This window comes from Alligator mississippiensis, chromosome 4, assembly GCF_030867095.1.
Source record: "Alligator mississippiensis isolate rAllMis1 chromosome 4, rAllMis1, whole genome shotgun sequence".
NCBI lineage: Eukaryota > Metazoa > Chordata > Crocodylia > Alligatoridae > Alligator > Alligator mississippiensis.
In genome coordinates this window covers 174131605-174157189 of record NC_081827.1, presented here as the reverse complement: position 1 = coordinate 174157189, position 25585 = coordinate 174131605, and the positions used below count along the sequence as shown (strand labels likewise).

Below are 25585 nucleotides of genomic sequence, written 5' to 3'. Positions count from 1 at the left end.
TTTTTCATAACTCTGTCTAAAATTGCTGCTTGATGATTTGAGATGCTAAGCTGAGGCGTAGCTCACTCGTAGAGGTTTGGTCTTAAAAAGCCTGAATATACCTAGATGGAGCAGATAGGTGAGATTGGACAGGCAAATTTTGTAAACCCAAGTATTAAAATCACGAAATAAGGAGGCAAATGCAGCTTTGGAGGCTGTATCTTGAATTCTGTGGACCTGCAATTGATTTCACTGGAAATTTGGGGTTTAAAAAGATTTTTTTATAATGGTTGGGGACCTGACTGAGCCAGGAAAAAGCCAGCCTTATATTGCACAGGAGAACTTCAGGAGTTGATAGTAGGTAATGAAGGTTGGGGTCTTTCCACAGTCTTGAACAGAAGCAGTCCATTTTATATATGCATGCATATACACAATTTCTGGGCATTATCTAAACAGTGAATGTGTCTACACAAGGCACCTCTATGTGCAGTGGAATGTTCTACTATGCATTAGTGCATCATGGCAAAAACCGTGCTAATGCACAGTAGAATTAGTCCACTGCATGTTAAGTGTCACAAAAAAAGTTTGTCTTTGCTACTGCGCATTAGTGCAGCTACTGCACCTTTATCTAGTAACTCATATTAGAGGTACTAAATTTAATCCACAGTAGCAAAGCTGCATTAATGAATGTGTAGATGCACCCAGTTAGTACTAATTCTGTTAAGTGTTGATATATTAGGCTGATTGATTTTTTTTTTTGTATGAATTGTTACTGACTGGCAGGAATAATGCTCTTTGAAATTTTAAGCACTCTGATATGGCTCGGGTTTTGGCTCTGCTGTGTTCATTGAGATGCATGAACCCATGAAGTCACCTTACTTTTCAGTTAAGGTCTTTCTTAGTTAAGTTTTGCAGGAGATAAAGAATTGGGCAGTGAGCAAGAGAAATAAGAGCCAGAAATGTAATGCAGTGAAAACAACCAGCAGTTTGCATAAGAATTAAAAAAAAAAAAATACTTCCAATAAGTCCAGCCAGCTCTTTATACCAGCGGCAACATATTACTTAATCACAAACATCTGTAATTTTTGCTATTTCAATTAACCTTTTTTTAATTTGCTGTTAAGAGCTGCCCTTTGGCACTTGTGGAATAATTGCACTGTTTGTTCAGAAGCCAATTAATGTCCTCCAGCATGTCTCTTAAGGGACATCATTCAGAAAGAACACTATTTGATGGTCCTCTGGATAATGTAGTTATTTTGAGGAATGAGGACTTGAATGCTACACCAAATAGGTTATAAAGCTATCTGGCCTTGTGAAGTAGTGTAAAGGTAGTGTTGCATATCCAGGGTGTTCACATTCTGCATTAGTGGTTACTATAAAAATAACTCCTCACATTCTATTCAGTTTTAGGGAATATTGTCACCAAATTTATGCAGGTAAATTTTTAGAAATGCTGTGCGTTAACCACATGAAAATGAGCACATTAAATTATAGCATTTTATAATTGCAAATTAACGTGACATACCTAATTATATATCAGCTGTATCATAAATCAGAAAAATACTTACTTGCAAGGTCATAAAATGGGTTATTTTTGGAGGATTTTTTTTTAATTCTGCTGCAGTAAGTTCTGGGGTTTCTATTTAAGAAAATACTTAGTCCTGAAGCTCATAGGCACAAGTATGAAGTTTGCCAAGAGAATTGTTAAAAACATACTCTTAATTTTAATCTTAAACAAAACTGCAAACTGGTGTTTATACAAACCCGGTGTAAAATGAGGATGAGGCTGAATCTGGCTTTGATTTTCCCTTGTGCTCTCTCTTCCCACTGGGAATTAAATAATTTAATATCCCAACACGTGATTATTTGATAACACTGCCTCTGTTGTGCCTATGTCTTTATGTTAACACCAGTCTGGCCTCTCATTCCTCCATCAGTAAAATCAGTGTAAAATGTAAATTTTTCTTATCCTAGTTTTCTTAGGATATGCACTTAGGCCAAATTTGAATATCTAGAATTCAACACCAAGAGTAAAATTTTCAGAAGGACCTTGATGACTTAAGACTCTGGAGTTCGGTTACCATTTTTCAGCTCATAAGTCAGAGTTGTGAGAAGTCTGAAATTATGTAGACTCTATTGAAAATGTTATTCCCAAACTGCCTTTAGGTTCTTGAATTGGTATGTTGGTGTGCTAGGTATCTGGGTTTGTATAACTGACATTAACTTCTCTTATAGAGTAATAGCAATAAAATACTCTCTTTTTTGCTCCAATCTCTGTCCCATTTTGGGGATCACATGGGGGAAGAATGAACAGTGGCCAGTTTGCAAGTGTGTCTGCATTCCCCCTCTTGCTAAGGACTCAGCAAGGATGGGAGGCAGAGAAGGGGGTCGTGTGACAAATTGCAACTGATGACAGCCACAGTTTCTGGTCTGGGATTAGAGCTGGTACTGGGGCTGCACCCAAGGCTGCAACCACAGCTCCAGGATGCCCACAGAGGGCTAAGTGTAGAGAGTGTGTGTTCCCCTCTCCTCTCCTGTCAGCTGGGGGGATGAGTAGAGCTCACTGCCCAACAAGGTGCTCCCATCACTCCCTGTCTGGAAAACCAACTTTGTCTTCCTCCAGCTTAGGAGCCTGTGCACATGTGCCAGCCCCTAGTGCTCTTGTGTTTTTTGTAGTGATAGAAACTTCATAGCACTGTAAAAATAATGTCTGCCTAAGCCCTAGGTTACTATCCCGAGCTTTCTGATAGTGAAGACCACAGACTAAGTTGATTCTGCTCCAAAAATCACTAACTAATCTGACATTAGTTGTGTGTACTTCAGTCAGGCTGAAAGGGGGAACACACTGCTTTAAGAGTGAATAACTGTTCCTCATTCTTCTTTTGCCTGGAGCCTTAACCCCTTTTTCACTGATACGTTTTTTAGGTGGCATGTGATTACATAGAATATTCCTCTGCTTTGTATAGCTGTGTGTTCTCCTCTCTCCCTGCAGCTTTCTCCTTTGGTTATGCTATTCTGCTCTTCTTTCAGTGGGGGGAGCACAGGAGTTGTAATATGAACAGAAATGAAAACAGGTTATGTGACCTATTTAGATCCAAATCCAGCATAGATAATTGTTGGATTGTCAATTCTCAGCAGAGACTTTCCCTTTACCTGTGTCTTTAAAGAATTAGCATGTTTGGTACAGGAATACTTGCCTGCATGCATGTAAGAATGGTGGTGGCTTGGGATTTTGTTTATGGACAAAGAAGGCCAATAAAGAAATTAAAGGCAAAACTGATGATTGAAAAATGCAGTAAGTAACCTGCTATTTGCATGCTGTAATGAAGCTGATATCATAACTCTTCCTAGGTAATTCAGAATATTGCATAATTCATCAAACATAATTTATCCTATGTAGGACATAGAATACCATTAATAGTTATTGCCACAAATTATTTGGAAATATTGAGGACAATGGAGTCTCTCTTTATCCATCTTTCATGGTCTGTGCTGCTTTTAGGGTTAGACTGGTCTGAAGACAGTGGAGAAGAGTTGGAGGACTCAGAGCAAACTTCGCCATACCGGGTTGCATGGTCTATCCGAGAAACTCTCAGATATGAAAAACATGAGTAAGTACCTTTTTAATTGTTCAGATTGAGTGCAGTTTAATGAAGAACTTAAATATGGACTTAGCTTTAAGAAGAACCAGTGGGGCTTGAACAATTGCTACATTTTTGGCTGAATCAGGGCCAGCTCTTCTTAAATCAGTAGCAGGTAAATATTTTTGGAGCTATATATGTGAGATTTGTACTCGTTTACCAGAAACAGGGTTGGCAATTGAAGGGACAGGATACATTGCAAAATTCTGTAATACATTTGGTAAGTCCATAAACTTGATCTACTTGAGTAGGGTAATATAAACAAACAAACAAAAAACCATGTACCCCAAGAGAGTGCATTAATAGTATTACCAACTAAATGAAGGACATAAATGTTAAACCTTCTTTTAGCAGACTTACATAGTCATTTTCATAGTGTTTTACCATTTCTTCATTTTACTTTTTTAATAAGTTTTAGTAATTTATCACTGAATTATTCTTCATTTCTGAAGACATTGTTTTCATTTGCCCAAGACCAGTGTTTCTGAAACTGGGACACATGTACCACTGGAGGTCTACAACAGACCTAAAGGGTATGCAAAAGGAAGAAATGAGAGGGCAGAAAAATGGAAAGGGCAAATATAAATGGACAAAAAGGAAGAAAAATAAAAATGAAAAACAACTCTACAATATCCCTTAGGTTTGTGGAGAGCTTACGGCATAGTTGTATTGACAAAAAGTATTACATAAAATAATATACAAGAATTGCATGGGTAAACAGCACTGTATCAAACCTCAGAAGGAATACACAACCAGTGATCCAGATCAAAGGAGTTGGCCTGTCTTCAATATAATTTTTCTAAAAGATCAACACACAGTTTCTTATAATTACAGCTGTTGTTTTCAGATGTCCAGAGCTAGAATGCCAGCTATTTTAATTAAGGCCATAAATCTCCAAAGATGCTCTTTCCCCAAAGAGAAGTGCACAAATTCATTGCATGTACCCAAGTCTTACTGAATTCAGTAGAATGTGAGCACTGTGTTTTCCTGAATAGGAAGGGTTTTCTAACTTGGGAGCATATAGTTAGATTTTTCTTTTTTTTAATGCTAACATGACTCCAAGTTCCCACATTTTCCTCTCTTGTGTTTTTGATAGTCTGTATTCTAGAAACACAAAGTACATGGGACTGGAAGGGCCTATTGGGTCATTAGTCCAGTCTTCTGCTATCGCAGATACCATGCCATGTAGACTTTTTCATAAACTTAACCTAGGTTGTGGACACGACTGTCTTTGCAAATTGAAAAATTATAATTAAGCTCCATCCAATAACCAGCAACATTACTATTTAAATTTGTTATGAAGGACATGCTAGGAGGAGTAGGTTTCTGTTGATGGTGCAGAAAAGCTAAAAATGTTGTTCAAACATTGATAATCCAGGACTGTGATCTCACGGTAGGATATAACACATCTCTGAATTAATGTCATACTAGCAGCAGAGAATGAAGGCACACCAAGCAGGGTATTGTAGTTAAATTGAGGTAAAAACTGAAAGAAAGGAGTTTGAAGATATTGATAACAAAATGAAATCTCACTCTTGACTAGTTTTTTTTGTTACAGCTTTTATTATATGGTTCAGTTTAGTGCACAAACAGATATTTTTGTCATATCTAAAACCATCGCTACTCTTTCCAAAAGACGCACATGGGAAAGGTATTAATGCATTCTTAGTGCCCCTGCAAAGGTCATATTTAAAATTTCAAAATTGAAGTGCTAAGTACACCAGTTTGCAAAGAACATTACCAGTCTCTGAAGGTTATCTTCAAAGTATATTTCAAAGCTGTGATCAAAACTTAGAGGTCTAGAAATAAGTCCTGAATTCTTTCACGAAATCAAGCATTGGTGACAATCAGCAGACCAAAAATATCTCTTTAACATTTGTCTCTAAACAATAAAAATAATTATTTTTAACTGCCACGAAAATCAGTAGCTCTTACGGGATTTCTAGACTGAAAAATAATAGCTTCACACAAGTTTACTTAAAAAATATATTTAAGCTAAAGCATTTTTCTTTTTTTTGGTCAGATGATTAATCCTTACCATCTGGCTACTGGACAACGTGCTTTCATTTTGATTCTAGCTTTCCAGTTTGTTTCAAACCAAATGTAATTTCAGAGTCAGCACGTGTCTATCAAATAACTTTTCCTGTGACGACTACTTTCCCTCCTAGACATTTGATCTGGCTCTTTCTTAAATTCCTGATTCTTTTTCAGCTCTCAGAGGTCATGTGTATCTGTTCTGTATTCTTTTCTTCTCAACTTTCACTGAATCTTTCCTGTTCTTTTCCAATCTTGAGTGAAAGTGCTACCTTGGATTGACATTTTCATTTCCATTTTAACATTTTGCTTACTTCAATTAAGCACTCTCTTCATTGATCATAACTGATACATTCTGGTACAGTACTTGCAGCTCTTATGCTTCAGTCATTCTGCCTAGTTCTGCTCTTCAGCATCTCTTTTAATTTTGTTTATGGATAAACATTGACACATTTGCTTGATTCCATCTTTTCAAAATTTTTCTTCTGCTTGGCAAGCTTCTGTCAAGGTTGTTATTAACTGAAACATTTTGCTGTATAGTCTGTCTGTTCCTGGAGATGTGTTAAGTTTGAATTATTCCACAGATGGGTTGGCTTATTAAAAGGACTCTGCTTTACTAATATTACAGCCATCCAAGTTAATGGCCAAAATCAACCAGCATCTCACTACTATAGTTTGCAAATGCGTTTTGGCACTAAGTTGTATAGAAATCTGTGGCTCTTCTCCCAAAACTTCAAGATTCTAAAATTATGTTACCAAAAATAGGGAAATGTGGCCCTTTTTTGTATTTAATAACAAACCTGGTAAACCTTATTCCAGAGTGGCTGCCCTGTGAACACATTAACTTTCATGGAGAGAATCAGCCATTGCTTTTAAAGGGGAAATCACACTACTTTGAACACCATTCTTAGAAAAGTTTCAACTTGTATCTAAGTGTGATATTTCTGGTAAACATCTTCCTGTTATAACAACCTGTGGTTTGATAGACAGGCACTCTGCAGTGTCCTTAACCTTTCCACTCTTTGCCTTCTGTGCTTGTGTCCCATTTGCTGCAGTTTAGAGGAGGAAGCAATTTTCCTCTGAGCCAAGTCTGCTCTTTTTCTTATAATTCAACTCTCTCCAAACAGGAGTGAACTAAAAGCAAGTGGGCAACTTTGAGTGCCTTCATCTGGCCAGTTTGTGCACAGTGGTTTGTGTGAGAAAATTTTTTATCTTTAACTTCCAGTTAGACTTTTGAGTGATGGTATTGCCAAGCCAAGGTACTAAAAAATCTTGAGATTGCCTGTTTTGCATTCAAAAGCTTGTCTAACTCTATCCCAATTACATGGTTGGTCCAAAAAAATACTATCCTAAGAAATCTTTTCCTCCTGCATAATTTGTGGACCATCATGAGTACAACATCAAGCTTATGCTACCTCAAAGCTAATGACATTAAAAAAAAAGATAACACCTTTGGAGTGATGTTTATTCATTTTCTGGCTTTTTAATCTTTGAGGCTCACTTGCTTAATTTGGGACTTGATATATTTACAGGACTCCAGAGTTTAAGGCTTTCAGACAAACACTAAATATTGTGAGACTTCACTGACTGTAAAATCTAGAGCAGCTCTCTAGCTGCCTATTTGGGCAGGGGAAATGCTTTGCAGGATCACTGGTTCCTGTAGAGAGAGTAGGGGGAATGCTCTTTAGGCTTATCTGAGTCCAGATTTGTCCCTTTTTGTATATCAGTTAAACTGCAGATTATTTGATTCCTGGTTTTCATCTGTTTATACAGTGCAAAAAAAAAAAAAATCCCACACAAGCAAACAAAGTTACTTCAAAACAAAACTCCACTTGTCAGCAAACACAGTTTAATCCCTCTGTTGAAATTTAGCTAAAACGAGTGTTCAAAATAGACTTTCCCATTACAAACAGTAGGAAAAACATCATCTCTACCACAGTTAATCTGTTTGCAGTATAGAATAAATTTCTAAAAGAGTAAAATAAAAAGCTATCCAGTATCACAGAAAAATTGGAACTACCAAAAGATTTTCTTAATATTTAAGAAAGACAATAAAAATGTTATTAGTGTTCTTTCACATGCTGATTGACTTGGGGGATTGCATAGCAATAATACACAATTAAAATGCAGCATAAATGCAGATAAAAAGTATTTTCTAAATTTTAAATTAAAAAGCACTAGAAATGGTGAAAGAGTAGGAAGGTTCTGAGGTTTCATTCTTATAACATGCAAAAGAACTGCACTAGAGTTTTCTTTTCATTTCAACAAAATATTGCTAAACTGTACTATAACACAGATCTCCTGCGAGGGAAGACCAGGATTCTAGGTTTCTCTGTAAAGTAAAGAACAGTGGTACAAGGGATGTTTTTTATGTGCCACGTCCAATAGCATGACACCTGTTTCACTTTATAAATGCTTTCCCTGTGGCTTCAGTGTGGTAGCTTTGTAAATAATTCACAATAAGTTCCTACACTAATATAGTCAATGACAAACTCCATAGAGCGACCTTTATCCTAATTTACCAGGACTGCTACATTGCAACAGTTTCTCCATGGCATATAGTCTGCCCTATTCTCCTCACTCCCCAATTTTACCCTATACAAGTGTAGTCCTTAAAAATCTTCTCAGAAGTATGTATGGTAGCTAGGAAAGAGTTTCAAGTGGCATAGATAGAGGCACAGTATAAGTACACTAGAGGGGCAATCAAATCCCTGCAGTTTTCTAGCTCTTTCTATTCTGTGTGCTACCTCCTACTGGAGAGAACCTTCTTGAGGACCCCTCCCCACTCCATATTTCTTAATACTTGCTAAGAAAGAGTCCATAGTCGGAGATTCACAGTGAGATTGCATATATCAATTTCACTTCTAATCCCAAATTGTTTTAAAAGAAACTCTATATAAGAACATTTAAACACTGGGTGACAGGCTGTTTGTTAGATTAGCCAGAGTTGGTGTTCTTAAAGCTTAGGAGCTCTCTTGAAACTGCTTTCAAAATACTTTAGTTCCACAACCATGCATGACATGCTTATGGAGAATTAGCCAGCTCTAGCCTGGTTAAACAACTCAAAATAAAAAGATTAAAATAGACTGTTTGTTTGGGATTTTAATACTTCAGAGAAAATAACAGTAGATGTGATTGTGCTATTTTAAGGTCTCTTGACTAGTTGTATTGGCTTGAAAGGAAAGTCTTGAGTAGTTTTTAAAACTTGGTTGTCTCCCAGCAAATTGTAGAGTGCCACAGAAAAGCTTTCTGGCCTTCTGAGCATACATGCTACCTTGTGACTTAAATTGCCTTCTAACTCAGGACTGGGCCACTTAATGAGTTTTGGTGAACTGTCGAGGCCTGCAAAGGTAACTGCCCCTTGATGGGTGCCCCACCCCCTGGTCACCATCTCAGGACTGGAAGTCCTGGCCCTAACTGCTGACCAGTATCACCAGAAGTCCGGCCCCTTGCCCCTGGAGATACCTGGTGCCATAGTACGAAGCTCCCCACTGTTCCCCACAGCTTGCACATAGCACTGATTGGGGCCGGGCCCCTGGCTCCATAATGCAGGACTCCCCCCAGAGGTGTGTGGTTTAGGCAGAGAACTTGGGAACTGTATGCAAGTCCCACATGATTGAGCCAGGTGGACCCTGCCCCCCTGCCACCCTGGGTCTATGCTCCTGCCACCCTGCCCTGGGTTCTTGCTGGCCCTGGCACTCCTGCAGGCTCTGCGCTTCCAATCCAGCTGCTGCTTTGCTCCCACCTGCTGCCACGGCTGCCACCCCCACACCCACCTGCCTCCACCACTGCCACCTCCATCACTTCCCTGCACATCACTGCTGCCACCCTTCCCCTGCCGCTTCCCTACTCCCCACCTCTGCCCACCTACCACCACCCCACCACTGCCACTTCCTTCCCACCCACCTGCTGCTGCCACTGCTGCTTCTCCGCCCCACCTCCATTTCCCTACCTATAGGGCTGAGGTCAGGGCTGTCTCACAGGCAAGGGTGGGAGCTCAGCACACGCTGCCTTCACAGGAGTGAGTGGGACTTGGCTCCATGTGAGCACAGCAGGGGCAGCCTGGGGCTGGGCTGGATAAGGTGAATTGGTAGGCATCCATCCGCGGGCCAAATGAAATCATCTGACGGGCTAGATTTGGCCTGCATGGGCTGCATTTTGCCTGTCTGGATTTAAATAATATCTTTCTATGCCCAGCTCAGTGGGAGGCAAGTCAAAATTCTCTGAACTGTAAAGATGCTCAAATTAGATTTTCGCAAAGCAACTTTCAATTTTTGATGCAGGCAGTTTTTTTTCTTCATGCTGATTTGCAAATTTATTTTAAGTGAGATAAATATTATGCGCTGGTGAGCACATGAATGTATTTTTGTATCAACTACCTTGTATAGTAGGAGGCCACTTGCTCCTCCCCATCTTCTGCTGTTCCCAGGTTTATTTTGAAAAAATCTGTCTGAGATAAATCATGAAGGATCTAGGCAGTTCTAGTGCACAGACCAAGCAAGACTCTTCCCTGAAGATTTTTAAAAATATTTGTTTTATTCTTCATTATCAAACTATTTTGAGGGATACTGTTTAAATATATTTAACTGGCAATTGGTAGATGGCAAATATGAACCATAGACTTTTTGGGTTAAATATTGCGCACCTGCTGTTTCTTGAGAATACCATGCGTACAGTTTAAAAGACAAAGTATATAATGTGGCTGTTTTTCTTATCCATTATGTGAATTTACACTTATAGTGGTGTGTTCTTATGGAAGCTTTTGTAACCTTGCCTCCTAGAGCAACCCAAGTAAAGAAGTGTTGTATGTAAAATGGGAATGTATGGCCTAGGTTTTCCAGAAAATGAAGTAAATCTTAATCCTGTTATCTCTAATAGACAGTTACTCTTGTATTTCTGGTTTTATCTTTATTAAATATGTTCTAGCTGACAGTATGTATCCATTCTGACAACCAGCTTTGCAGTTCAGAGGTTTGAACTGAGGTTCATTGGTCTTATTGGCCAAGTTCTTCAATTTGTACTTTTTATTTATCTATTTATTTATTCCTCTGCTTAGGCTTAATAAGATTAGTCAAAATTCCCTTCTCTCATTTTCCCAGCAGAAAACAACAGAAAATGTCATGTTTGAAATGAATCTACTGGGTTGCTCATGGAGCAAAACTCTTTTGCTTAGTGTTAGTTGACTTCTACATAGCATGATAGACCGTAGGTTTAAGCAAATCCCAGTGCTTTTGAGTGTATTTACAGATCATGTTGGCATGTGTGAGGACATAAATATACCTTTCTTGTCATGCAAAAGAAGAAAATGAAAATGTCTTGAGTAAAGGGGCAACTGTTAGGTCAGTCATCTAGGTCTAACATTTTCTGTATTCCATCTCCCCTTCTCAGAACCTCCAAATTAACTTTCTAGTAGGCACTTTTTCCTCCCTATGTCAGCTCACTGACCTCTTGTGTGTGTTGGTATTTTAATCTCTAATCTTTTTCACAGGACATAAGAAGGTGGTAATTCATGGTCTCCAAAATTAGTTTCCTAGTTTTACTGCTTTTAGAATTGTCCAAAATACTAAAAACAAAGGGTTAAGAGCATAAGCGGAGGAAGAAAAAAAATTGGGGGGGGCAGGGGCTGAGCATGTGTGCACGCACGCATGCACAGACATACCTGCCAACCCAGGGGAAAGGGCCACGAGGGAGGAGCGGTGTTGCCTTACGCTGCACCAGCCCCAGCTGTATGCCTCTGGGGGTGCCCAGAGCTGGGGGCTGGAGCGGGGCCAGCCTCGGCTGCACTGCCGGGGTGGAGGCTGGCAGGAGCCTTGCTTCTTCGAAGCAGTAAGGGAGGCTTGCCTCCGTGCCTCCCTTACTGCTTCGAAAGCGGTAGGCACTGCCGTGTGCATTTCGCCACTGGGTGGGCCTGGCAGCAAGGCACATGGTGCTGCACCGCTTTCAAAGGAGCAGCAGTGAGGTGCGGAGGCAAGGAGCAGAGCTCAGCTCAAAACTGCAGCCCACCCTTGCCCAGTGCAAAGATTGGGAGACCATGTGCTTCCCCCCCACTTTTGGCTGCCCAGTGCTGCTCATGTGGAGGAGCTACCAGGCCAGGCCAGGGCCCAATTCACCATGAATGGGGCCATGGCCGGGCTAGGTCATGGGGCAAGCGGCGCAGTGCAGTGGAGCTGAGAGGTGGGTGGAACTCCCCCTCCCCAACTTGGCTCCATGTGGTGCACGCAGTGGCAGGAGCTGCCCACCTGCGCCCCTGGACAAGCCACCTCACTCTGATTGTCATACGACCTGGCCTGGCCAGAGTTCTATTCACGGTGAATGGGGCCCCAGCTGGGCCGGGTCATGGGACAATCCCCACAGTGCAGTAGGGAATGATTCACCCTGTCCCTACCCTACTCTCTCCTGCACTGTGGGGGTCTTGATCTGCCCCACCTGCCTGCCCCCCCAAGTCCAGGATGATAAAGAAAGAAGATTAAAAGAAACTAATCTGCCTATGTGCGGCTGGGCAGGCTGCGAGTGCACAGGGTATCTGTGTGTGCCTGCCCCTTCCCCCCCACTGCAGCAGCCTGCAGCTAGGCTGCCCTAAAGCTATGTCTGCTGCTGCCTTCCATTTGGGGGAGCTGAGCCCTGTTAGCACCACCTTCTGCCGCCTATGGTGAAGAGCCCTGTGTAAACACAAGTGCTGTCAGACTTTTTAGTGAAAACCAGGGGTCAAGCTCTAACCTAACTTACAGCAGGGTAGACTTGAGGGAACTGAAATGTCATTGATGTCATTGTGGCGGCATACAAATTCATAAGGGGAGAGCAACATGAAGTAGGCAACAATTTGTTCACCAGAGCACCCCCTGAAATGACAAGGAACAATGGCCATAAGCTACTAGAGATAAGGTTTAGGCTGGACATTAGGAGAAAGTTCTTCATGGTCAGGGTTGCCAGAATCTGGAGTGGGCTCCCAAGGGAGGTGGTGCTCGCCCCATCCTTGGGGGTCTTCAAGAGGAGACTGGACAGGCACCTGGCTGGGATCACATGACCCCAGGGTTGGTGACTCTTCTTGCCTGCCAGGGGCAGGGGGGTCTGACTAGATGGCCCACTGAGGTCCCTTCCAACTCTGATATATCCCTGCCTCTCCCTCCCCCCCCCCCCCCAAATAATTGGTGTATTTTAAGCAGGGAAGGTGCTTTCTTTACTATGGGGGGGGGGGGGGGGAGGGGGGAACCATACCTAGAGGCACAGCCAGAGGTTGTCGTTTATGCCTGATCAGCAGGGATCCTGGTTTTCTCTGATAAAAAAAATCCAAAGTTCTCTTATAAAACCCCAAAATTATCTGATTAAAAACCCCCAAATCCATGTTTTTCCGCAATGCTCCTCTATATATACATATATATATTCTAATATTATAATGGCCTAAATTTGTTTGTAATACTTTATTCACGCTCTGATTGGCTGATGGAAACAGCCAATCAGAATTCTCCAAGTGTGGAGGAGCACTGCCATGATTCCAGAGCTGTGCCGAGTACCGGACAGAGGGTAGAGGAGCATTCTGCAAGCAGCGCTAAGGACTGGACAGGGGGTGGGGGAGCCCACCCTGCTCTCTGCAAGAGGCAGAATGGGGCGTTAGGTGGTGGCACTCCATCCCAGCCCCCCTCCTGCCTCTGCCCCCTGTCAGTCTTGACAAACAATTGGTGCGTGGGTCTGTGTGTATAATATATATAAATATACATACACACTAGCCAATTGCCCATCAAGAATGATGGGGGAGGGGCAGGGACAGAGGCCTGTGTCCCTTCCCCCCCTGCCTTGGGCCAGGGCTGGGGCTGGAGCCATTCCCCCTCTCTGCCCTGTCGCTTTGGGCCAGGGCTGGGACCTGGGCTGCTCCCCGCCGCGCACCCCCCCCGCGCTGCTTTGTGCTGGGGCCTGGGCCATTTCCCGCCTTCCCCCACTGCTTTTGCCAGGGCCAGGGCTGCTCCCCGCCTTCCCCCTCCCCCGCCACCACTTCGGGCCAGGGTTGGGTCCAGAGCCACTCCCCACCTCCCTCCCACTGCTTCGCGTCGGGGTTGGGGCCCGAGCCGTTCTCCCCCTCCCCCCCCCACTGCTTTGGATCAGGGCCAGAGCTAGGGCTATTCCCCCCTGCCACTTCGGGCTGGGGTGCTCCCAGCCTCCGCCCGCCGCTTCAGGCCAGGGCCCACGACCACAGTGACGTTTGCGGTGGCAGCAGGGCACAACCACCAGTAACCCACCTTCCCCTTCCTGCTCCCCTCCCTCCCCTGTTCCCCACTGCCTCCCTTCCCTGCCAGCTGTTGTTGGGCGGGAGGGGGGTGTACCGGCCTCTGGCTCCAAGGAGCAGACCCGGGGGGCGGGGGCAGGGCCAGTGTGCTCCAGTCCCCATTGTCCCCCTCTGCCTCCAAGGAGCAAGGAAGGGGGGTGAGGTCTCCCCCCTCCCTTCCGGCCCCTCAGTCCCCGCTGTCATGGTGGTGCTCTGCTGTCTGCCCCTGTCTGTGTAGGACATTCTGATTGGCTTCCAACACAGCCAATCAGAGCACTAATAAAGTGTTACGGACGGACGGACAGACAGACAGACGTAGGCTTTTATAATATTAATATATATTCTAATATTATAAAGGTCTTTGTCTGCCTGTCTGTCTGTCCATAACGCTCCATTCACACTCTGATTGGCTGACTGAAACAGCCAGTTAGAGTGCTCCAAGAGTACTGGGACAGGAGACGGGTTGGTGGAGCACTGCCATGACAGCAGGGACACAGGGGACAGAGTGGGGGGTGAGGCCAGCTCAACTGGCCTGGTCTCCCCCAGGTGATGGAGGAGGGTGGAGAGAACAAAGAGCCCCGAAGCGGCAGGGGAGTGGGCCCGGTCCGGTTCCGAAGTGCCAGCTGGGGAGGGGGAGAGGAGCGGCCCTGTTCCCCCCTCCCCTGAATGGATGAGAAGCAGGGGCGAGGCTGGATACCTGTCCCCCCCCTCCCCCCCCATATGATAGCAGCCCAGCCGCAAAGCAGCATGTGTGGAGGGTGGGGATTTCAGGCCCGTTCCCCCTGACCAGAGGAGAAGTGGGGTCAGTGCTGGACATGGGGCTCGGTCCCCACATGTGCCCCCCATGATGGCCGCCCGGCCCCAAAGCAGCCCTAAGGTGGAGGGAATGGCATGGGGGAGTGAAGCCAGCAGCACTGGCCTCCCGTTCCCCCCACCCACATGAAGCGGCAGGGGACTGAGGGGGGGAAAATGGGCCCAGATGCAGCACAGCAGGGAGGGAGAAGAGGGAACAGTCCCTAACAAGAAGTTGGGGTGGGGCTGGGCGCATCTGACTGCGCCTGCTGACCCTAATAATGGGACCATGGGGAGGGACTGGGGACAGAATGCACAGAGGGAGTGGTGGGGGGCGAGGCCAGTGGCGCTGCGGGGTGGAGTGGGCCCAGACCCTGAGCGGCAGAGGGGGAGCGGCCCCAGGCCTGGAGTTGGGGGAGGGGAGGAGCAGGCTTGGGCCCATTGCAGGGGTTGTGGGGACAGACTGGGCCTAATGGGGGGTGGAGAAGCCAGCCCAGCCTGGCGTGGCAGCGTCAGGGGAAAGGGAGGAGCAGGCCTCCTTGCTCCCTTGGGCCCAGGCCCACGCCTCCCGTGTCGGCCCCAAGCCCACTCCTCCCCTCCCCACACCTCCGCCATGTCAGCTCAGGCCCGCTGCTCCGTCCCCTAGCCACCACGGCAGGCCTGCTTCTCCTGACCCTTGGTTCCACTCGTCCCCCACCCTGTGTCAGGCCCGAGCCTGCTTTCCCCCCCCCCCGTCATCACAGCAGGGAAGGAGGGAGCGGGCCCAGGCCCCAAGTGACAGGAGGGAAGGTGGGGAGCGGGCCCGGATGGGGGGGTGGACATGGGGCTCTATCCCTGCCTGCTCCTCCCCATCATTCTTGATGGGCAGTTGGATAGTGTGTGTGTGCGTGTCTGTGAACATATGTATCAGATGAACACAATGTTTTCTTGATATATTTACAATTTGAAAAGCAGTTTGGGTGCCTGCCAGTGCCTCAGTCATTATAATAAAATTAATTCTAAATAAATATGTATTTTGGTGTTTGATTTTTGAGGTTTTTATCATGGAGTATCAGAACATCACCTGCCCTCTTTGCTCACCAGGATGTGGGTCTAGTTGTGGCTTTTCCCCCCTGCTGCTTTGTTGTGCCGAGCCCCCATGATATGCTGGTATCCTGCCCCTGCCCATGCTGTTGCCTCTCACTCCCAACCCAAAGCCCCCTCACCCGCTAGTCCTGCTGGTGTCCTTCACTCTCAACCCACAGAGCCCCATTTCCAATGGTGCTCCTCACTCATGACCCACAGGCCTCAGCCCTGTAGTGTGTGGGACAGGGGGCGGATGTGTGGGGCAGGAGGTTTGTGGGCATAGGTGATGCCATAGGCGATGCATCGCAGGGACATAGATTCATAGATATTAGAGTCAGAAGGGACCTCAGTAGGTCATTGAGTCCAACGCCCCTGCCCTGGGCAGGGAAGAGCGCTGGGGTCAGACAGTCCCAGCTAGGTGTTTGTTCAGCCTCCTCTCGAAGACCCCCAAGGTAGGGGAGAGCACCCATCCCTTGGAAGCCCATTCCAGATTCTGGCAGCCCTTACTGTGAAGAAGTTCTTTCTAATGTCCAACCTAAATCTGCTCTCCATTAATTTGTGGCCATTGTTCCTAGTTACTCCAGGGGGTGCCCTAGTAAACAGAGCATCTCCTATTCCCTGCTGCCCTCCCCTGATGAATTTATAGGCAGCCACAAGATCACCTCTCAGCCTGCTCTTGCAACATGGGGGGGGGCATGTACCCCTGCCCCAGATTTCTGTGCCCACAATGGGACATGGGGATGCACTGGCTGGACTAGCACTGGGCAGGAGCTGCCTCTGTAGCCCAGCAGGCAGGACCTGTGTGGGGAGAGCAGAGCAGGCTGGGAAGGCTTGGTGCCATGGTAAAGCCATGGCTGCCAAGGTGAGGTGCCCTCTATCTGCTGCTGCAGTGGGAGGGGCACAACACTGCGGCGCCTCACTTTGACAGCCATTATGGTGCTTCTAGTGTTTTTGTTGGCATTTGAGCCTCCTCACCGTGCTTCGTCCTCCTGTGCGGGTTCCTACCCACTGGGCCGCGGAGGCAGCTCCTACCTAGTGCCAGTCTGGCCAGGCTGCAGCCCTGTGTCCCACTGTGGTGACAAATTTGGGGTGGCATGTTCACCCCAATGTCTCCCAACAGGTTGCCTATCAGCGTGACTTCTCCGCATGAGTGGGAGTGTGCACAGTGGCAGGGAGCTGGCCCTCATCCTGGGATGAGCTGCCTGTGGCTCTGTCCTGCAGAGCCCTCAGCCAGCTCAGCCTCAGCCAGCTGGACATTCACACTTGCTCCAGCCCCAGCCCTGGGCATCATATACCACCTCAACTGGGGTGTGCCCCCAACCGCTAACTCTGGCCTACTCCCTCCCTCACTGTGTGGGCTTAGCATGAGCTATTGCCGCCACCTCAATCTCCCCACAAGTTGTGCCCCTCGCTGCACCCTACCACACGTCACCTATACCCCCTGCTCCCCATGTGTTGCCTGTGCCCCCCATAGACTTGCCTTCAGGGAGCTGTGAGAGCTGCTGTCCACCACACTGCCTGGCTGTATTGCTGGCCACGTGCATGCACATTGTGTCCCCTGTCTCTGATCGCCCTCCTACTTTCCCCAGCTCCAAGCAGCTCATTGTAAGCTGGAGCTCTGCCAGCCTGCAAAGGGAAACTCATAGTTTCCTGAGTTTCTCCTTTAAAGAGGAAACTCCATGATATTCTCCTTTAAAGGAGAAAATCTGTGTTTTTCTGTGGGAAATGGAAAACCGAGATCCCTGGTGATGACTCTGGAAAAATCTCTTTTCCACATTATGCCTTCTAGAAATAAGGTGCGTGATTTATTCGGGGGGCATGTTGTATGCAAGAAAATACAGTAATACCCAGTGAAAATGAGAGCAGAACTTTGGTTATTCATCTTGGTTATGTGTCTATGCATTGGTTTGGGGAAACGGAGAGAAAACAGCACCCAGCAAAGTATCAGACATTAAGAAAAGGTCACCTGGTTTGGTACTACAGTTGTAGAATTCAACCATACTTCTCTAGCATGACCTTTCTTCAATGAATTTTCATTGTGTGGTTCCCCACCTCCATTTCTCCCATAACTGCCTCTTGATTTAAGCTATGGCCTCATTTGCTGAGACATTTACAGTAAATAAAGGTTAACAGTATAGATTTTTTTTTAACAGCAGGCTCCCAGACATTTAAATGTGTCAGACTCGATGATAAATTGATGTAAGCTCTAATAATGACATACTAAGAAGGTTAAGTACCTTTAACATTCAAACAGAATTCTGCTCTTAGAACTGTTTGAGTTTCTCCTAGGGAAAATATCCATGACAATTTTTAGCCTCTGGCTATGTGTGGAATTAAAAGGCAGGCACTTGTTTAATAATTTCTGAGACAATTACAAGGTATCCTCTTTTCACAAAAGACTTTCTGTTATGTGTTTTCCCCTCCATCTTCACAGGTCAGATGATGATGATGCAGATAGCAGGAGTTCCAGGGTGACCCGACTTTGCACTTACTTTCAGCAGAAATATAAGCACCTCTGCCGCCTGGAGCGGGCAGAATCTCGTCAGAAGAAATGCCGGCATACACTCCGGAAAGCCTTGCTGCAGGCGGCCAGCAGAGAGCCGGATAGTGCTGGGCAGCTGATACATGAACTTCGGAGAGCTACGTGTACTCGGACCAGGTGAGAGGCATCGCCCTTCAGCATGTTTGAAGTAGTATCTTAAGCAAGACAAAGCAAAAATCAGTGGTGAGATAAGCATGCTAAGTTAAAATGTTCAATCAGATATCTTTGCTGACACAATATATGGAAGGCAAAATGCCCTTGACATATCAACAACATGGAGTAAATGAAACATACTCTGTGTGTTCCATAAGGCTAGGCACTTTTTAGCTGTGAAAAATGGATCCTTTGTTCAGCACATGTGCACACACAGGCACATGCCATTTTAATGATTTAGGATTAGACCAGGCCCCACTAAAATGCATTTGTTGTTTTTACTGATTTTTGCATTGTAACTTACCACCTAGTCTTTTGGCTTCAGATTTCTTTTTTGTATTGAGGGAAAACAGCTCTTTCTTATGCCTTCTGTGTACCTTCTGTCATAAACACTGGTACCTTAAATGAAAATCAACAATGGAACAAATATCATCTAACAGCTCTGAAGGCTACCCTCTAGGAATTCTTTCTAAATAATGTCAATATCCCTCCAGTTCTTGGCATGCATGGTATTGTTTGGTTCTGTGCATGTGACTTGTATGGAGGCAGAATAAGTGCAAACCCTGGTGTTCGGTCTTCGGTACCAGCAGTTTTCCCTCTGCTGGTTCTAGCTTTGCTCACCAGCACATATGACCTCCTTGGGAGGGGTGTTGGATGCATGGGGCAGGAGCAAGCCACACTAAGCTTAAAGGAGCTTTTAGCCTGTCTGTAGAGGGCCCCCTGGATCCAGGATGCTCTTTGTTTCTGTAGGACTGAGTAAAGACTAAGGGTTCTGGTTTATGCTGGTGGGTGACTTACTATGGCAGGAAGTAGAGGCTTCCATTTTAGAAAGGCAATTTAGGGCCAGTTTAATAAAGCAATTAATAACTAAGATTTTAAAAATAAAAGTGCGTCTCCAAACTGAAATTATAAACTAAACCTTGCCAGAATTTGAGTTGATTCAGTATAATTTGGTGAGATTATCTGGCAAACTAAATAGAACCTACTCTAGTGAATAGATTAGTTGCATAATAACATGAATTAAAAAATGAGCAACAAATAAATTGGGTCAGGGGCAGTCCAGCAAAGTAAACAGAGATCATCCGTCTCTGACCTGATCATATAAAGTGCAGAAGTTGGATGTTGTAATGTCAGATACTTCAGGTTGGTTTTCAGGATAATATCTTTTCCTAAATTTTTATTTTTGTAAACTGGCAAAAAAACCAGTCAACAGGGATTACAGCAAAGGATAAACAGTGAAAGTGTCAATAATGACCCTTCAGGCAACCTAGAGAGTAGTATGAATACGAGGTGAAATTTGCTGTCTGCCAAGGGTGAGGTATCAGCATGTCTTATTTTAAGGGCTAACCCAGAACATTAGCAGTGCATAACCCTTATGTGAATGAGGTGACTTTCACCTATGGTAAGTGCAGCATTGTTTTCTAAATACCACAGTAGTACCTGGAGGATTCTGGTTAGGTTTAGGGAGCTACTGTGTCAGATGCCTAGCACAAAATGCTTGTGGTATCCTGCTTACTTCATTCAATACAGGTGTTGCTCCACAGTGTCCAATTTTGCTCATTGTTGGCACCTGTCTTCTATCTAGCTCCAGAGTGTAAATAAAACTATAAATCTAGATTGTAGACCTTGCAAATGTATAACCAGCCATATAGGTTATGAAGCTGTAATTCACTTTGCCATCATTAGTGGTTTGGTTATGCTAGGATATCTGTTGGGATTGGATTTGTTTTAACTACATCTTGTAATATGCTTCTGTTTCAGCACAAGCCAAGCCAAGCAGAGAGATGCAGAACCAACAACATGTAGTGGAACTGTGAAGGGTGAACAGTGCACTAACAAGGCCCTTCCATTCACCAGGCATTGTTTTCAACGTATCCTCCTCATTCCCCTCAATGTGCATTTTGGACTGGCAGCCTGCTTTCAGATTTTTAGGCAGTGGCAGGTGATTTGGTAGCAGAAATGCTTATTTGCTAATGTCTCACACTAATATGCAAATTACTTAAAATGAATCATGGATTTAGAGCAGTGTAAAATGTGATCTATTTACAGGGGACAGCCAACATATAGTTCAAGTCATTGATATATTAGGCTGTTATGCTCTCTGTGCCTAAATTTGGTGGGTGTCAGCAGCCTTATGGAGATGATCTCATTCATTGGTGGGAAGATGCAGTCAACATGGCTACTGTGCAGTTGCTAATGTTTTCTGTAGAGCAACTGGTTACTCTTACATGATCCAACAATATAAGTAGAAATTAGGGCTGGGGGAGGAGAGGAATATAGAGTAGATATAAAGCTAAAATATAATACTTTGGAGCAGGGGTGTCAAATTCACCTCAGGGCCCAGACCAGATCCCAACCACAGGGCTTCCTCCAAGGTTGGTTTAATGTGGCAAGCAGCAACTGCTGATGGTCCAGGGCCCAGCATAGGTCAGGTAGTGGCACAGATCTGGCAATGGCAGGGTGAGCAAGGGGCCCAGGGACGCCGATTCTGCAGCAGGCTGTGCTGTACTAGCTCCATCCACCCCGCAAATTTTGGTAGCTTGTTGGACTACTGGTGGGCCAGCTGGAATGGTTCTGAAAGATACAGTGCACGGGCAGCGTGTTTGACACTTCTGGTCAGGAGGAAATGAGAGGGATAGAACGTGAGTCCTGGTGTCTGGGAAAGGAAGAATCTGTAGATGAATGAAGGGGATTTCAAAGGGAAAAGTCTTAAAAATGTGACCTACAGAGGCCAGGTCCCCAGAAAAGGGGAAGTCCTCTAAAAAGCAAACTAAGATTGCAAGTCTGATCCCAGAGACTAGGCAGGGTGCCTTCCTTCCCTACATTTTGTGGCCCTCAAGTTTGTTCATTTTCTTATTTAACAAAATTCCCATGTGTCTTCTTGCAGCTTTCTTTTCTCCTTTGCTTACCAGAGATGTGAATTTGCAGCCCCTTGGGGTACTAAAGGGTTCCTGCAGAATGTCATGGGTGAGGGATGGACACACAGGGAAGAAAAGATCTAAATGAGTGAGACAGAAGCGAAGTACCTAAAACTGTTATATATAAAAGACTGACCTAATATAAAAAGATTTCTAAAAACTAGTCCATTCCTGCAGAAGGACAAAAATCATAGGCAGTACTTGGCCCAGCTAGGCCCTTAATAACACAGCTTTTTAAGATATTGAGTCAAAGCAATCGGTAGGACACTATGGTTGCATCCAGACGAGCGCAGCTGTGCGGTATGTGGCGCAGCAGACTGGTCTGCGTTGCTACATACTGCATGTTCCATTGTTCTCTGTGCTGCAAGGGAATAGCGTGGAGGATTTTTTTTGTTACCCCTGGATACCAGGAGTCAGAAAAATCTGCTGAAAAAAGGAGAGTGGTACATACGGCAGCAGTGTGCATCACCCAAAGCTGGAGTCTGGCTGGCCAGAACTGTATTCCACTACCGGCCAGGCTCTGCGCAGCAGAATCGCAGCTGCTGCAGCCCCAGGAGGACCCCAGGTTAGCTGGCTGGGGCCAGCCCAGTGCTGGCCCTAACCTCCCCTACCCCACCTGGGGCAACTTGCTGTGCATCAGAGCATGCATGACACAAGCATTCCCCAGGGACAACTAGCGGCAGCGCTTGGTGTGCCACTACTATTTGTTCCCAGGGAACCAAATGTCCATGTATATTTGGACACAGCCTAGTAGTTTATTTAGGCAGCATGAAAGCATCCAAAAACACAATCTTGACATCTGCATTCAGTTCTAAAATCTCCACGATTCAGTTGAGCTTACTAGTTTTCTCTGAGACTTTTTATAAGGGTAAATCACCTTTGCCTTTGGTGTCTCTGCTACCCTATCTATAAAATGAGGTTGGTTATTACTTTGATATCTCTGGATGATAAGCATAATGTATGGAGTTTTGTTGATACACTGTAATATTCTTGGACATCAGAACTTCCATCCCATGCCAGATCTATGTGTATATCTGAAAACAGCTGATGCTTCCATGCGGTTTGCAAAATTTCACATGGTAGAAGCAGGTGAAGAGTAGATAGTCCAGTTAACTTGTTCCCAGAGATGCAGTGCAGACCTGCAGGCCAGGCTGCTCACTGCTGGAATAGCTGCAGATTACAGTGTACGCTGCTATTATTTATAGCTCTAAATCAGGGGTAACCTGCTGTTGTGGTTCAGTGGTAGAATCCTTGCCTGCCATCAAGACACTGAATGTCTAGATTCAGTCTAGATTGTTTCTCAATGGTTTAAAGGGGGGATAGAAGATCTGAGCAGCCTCCACTTCTTCATACATCTGCCTAGGCTTATGTGTGGAAGGTCTGAGTAACCTCTCATGCATACACCATGATTCAGAAATATCAACGGTTGCCTAAATCAGAGGTGTCAAACTCACCTGGGCCCCGGACCAGATACAGACTGCAGGTTCCTTTCGGGCTAGTTCCAGCCCAGGACACAGTGGTGGCTGCCATGGTCACCACAGCAGTGGCAGGTACAGAGGCAGTGAGGGGTCTGGAGACAGAGGTCTGGCAGTGGTGGGAGTCCAGGGGGTGGTAGTGGGTCCAGGCATGAAGTCCAGGGGCACAACAAGGGTTCAGGGCAGCTGCGGCAATGAGTCAAGCTTGCTGCTGAAGGCCAAGGCCAGTGGGACTATAGGGCCACACATTCTGCAGCAGATTATATGCCTCAACTTCTAGTAGCTTTTTGGTAATCCAGTGGGCCAAATAGTTTGACACCCCCACTTTAAGTGTATTGAGCTCTATGAACAAGAATTTAAATGTGGAGGCAAGTACTAGACACAGATAATCTGGGCCCAAATTTTCAAAAGTGTTGCATCCAAGGTCTCCACTTAGCCATCTAAATAAGCAGCAGATGTTTTAGAAATTCTCAGCACCTAACTGCTCCTGTTTGCTCCCACAGACAGCTGCTGTGTGCTGGTCTGCTTGATTTAGGTACCTGCATCAGAGCTGAGTAGTCTGACCCTGTGCTGACAGGCGGTGTTTGTAATTTCTTTTTAAAAAAAGAAATCCACTTGTACCCAAATATAACTCTGCAGTGAATCCAGTGCAGAAAAATAGAGAACTTTCTGATTCTGCACCTTTTGTCTCATCATCTCCACCATTTGGAGATGCTTGGTTCCTGCCCCATCCATCCAAGTCCTTCCCTTTCTTAGGGTTTGCACTTTCCCTTCAGTATTTTTTTGCTTTTCAGTGTTCTCTCCCTGCAGGCCTACAGTGGTGGTGATGTTAGCCTCAGTTTGAGTAGGAGCTACTTGGGAGGGAAGAGGCCTGCTAATGTTACTTGAAAAGATACGATAAAATATGTATTTGACTTACTGTAAGTCTAGAAATATATTCTGACATGCGTATGATTTTTCTGAGATAAATCTTCGCAAGTTTAAGTTTAAATTCGCTTGACCTTTTCTATCTGATTGCACATCTTTTTTCCGAAGAGCAGGAAGGATCTTAAAACTACTTATGTCTGTGTTCTCTGAAGATAAATGCCAAGAATTTACCTTAAAGGATGAAATTAAGAAATGCCTTTTTTTTTTTAATGTTTCACTATGAATTGTCATTAGACAGTAAGGAAATAGTCCCTTTGACTACATTGCTCCAACCAACACTATTGATCTATTGATTAAGAGTCTCCAGGAAAGGGACTTTTTTAAAACTAAGAACTCATTAGTGAAATAGCTGCTTCCATAAACCCATTCTAATATATGATAAAATCATTACCAGTTCTGCATTAATATAATTTTTTGCTTTAAAGTTGGGTTGGAGCCTTACCTTGCTTTGAACTTAAATAAGATACACCATTAAAAATAGCATTTTGACAGACAAATACAATTCAAAGCTTTTTATTAGAATGACAAATCAAATGGCTTTCCTCTGTCACTGCTGGTGTGTTGTTCCTGACACAGAAATGCATAGATATCCTATTGAATCGTTCTCAGCAGCTCTTCTCAAGTTGCACAGCCAAGTTTGCAGATGGGCAACAGTGCTCTGTGCCAGTTTTTGACATTACACATCAGACACCTTTGTGTGAAGAACATGCCAAAAAAATGGTAAGTACAAACTAAAGCAACAATTATTTAATTGGGATTAAATTCTGTTCTGTTTAACTCAGTGCTTTTGTGAACTGTGGCCTATTAGCAAGCTGGATTGGATTTACAAACATTTGTTTAAAAAAAATTCCCAAATGTACCAAAGGGTACAACATGAATTTTTAATATCTTACTGCTTTGGGTATGCAAGGATAGGACTTCTCAAAATATACCATAGTGGAGGGTTATGGGGTAGGAACTGACCTAGCCATTACCCAGAATTCTGGGATATATTACTCATGGCTAAGGCGTATGGACATGCTACTACAGGAATCATTACTTCAGTCTTGTGTTTGCTAGAGCCCAAGAGACAATCAAGGTTAGTAGAGCTGAGAAGATGTTTCCATTTTTCCAATCTCCTCCTCCTCTCCACAAAAGATTAAACATTGTTAGGGCAATCTATGTGCCTTCCCCTACTTTTTTTGCCTTCCCCTATTTTTTTTTTTTTTTTTTGAGAATTCAAAAAAACTATTTTGGAACACTATTACTTTTCCTTTAGGAAAACTATTTGTAGGCTGCCTTGTACTCTAAGGCCTCCTCTGTGGTTTATTAGTTTAATATGGAAATTTACGTTTCTGTCCAGGGCTTGGGGGTTATTTTAGGTAATCCTCAGTTCCCCTGCCAAAGGCCTGAAGATTTTCTTCCTTTCATTTCTCTCTGCTTAACACTTCAAAGCTCTTTGTTGCAGCCATCATAATTGCACTTGGAGACTGAGTATAACTCACTTCATAGCCAGCAAAATGGCACTTTATTTTATAATTGGCCAGCAGGTCGCTCTCTTTAATGTTTCTATAGGGTGCTTCAAATTTTTAATTTGGATTGTGTAAGCACCACACTGTAGTTTTAGTTCAAAAAAGTCTTTAAAAAGTGACATTGTAGATTTTCATATTTGCTCTACCTCTGATGTCCATAGGATATTGTTGTTCAAACTGCCAACCCTTCTCATCCAGTCTGAGATTGAGAAACAACCTTGTTCCATTTTCCCCTCCTGTCACCTGTGCTGTCTGCTGTTGGTGACGATGCCAAAGACAGAAAGAACACAA

The 25585-nt window shown here is 44.5% G+C and overlaps 1 protein-coding gene and 1 non-coding gene across 3 annotated transcripts in view; both read left to right on the top strand.

Annotated features, from left to right (window-relative positions):
• The window catches only part of INO80D (INO80 complex subunit D), a 56911-nt gene that overhangs the window by 16397 nt on the left and 14929 nt on the right, over positions 1-25585 (top strand). For both annotated transcript variants that reach the window (XM_019492071.2, XM_019492069.2), the window contains 4 exons: positions 3482-3590; positions 18203-18427; positions 20225-20334; positions 24370-24503. In XM_019492071.2, coding sequence (XP_019347616.1) covers positions 3482-3590; positions 18203-18427; positions 20225-20334; positions 24370-24503 — 578 coding nt within the window. The remainder of the gene's footprint in view (positions 1-3481; positions 3591-18202; positions 18428-20224; positions 20335-24369; positions 24504-25585) is intronic.
• Positions 18951-19094, top strand: LOC132250438 (small nucleolar RNA SNORA57). The gene has a single exon (XR_009462178.1). It is a non-coding gene; the product is annotated as a small nucleolar RNA SNORA57 (small nucleolar RNA).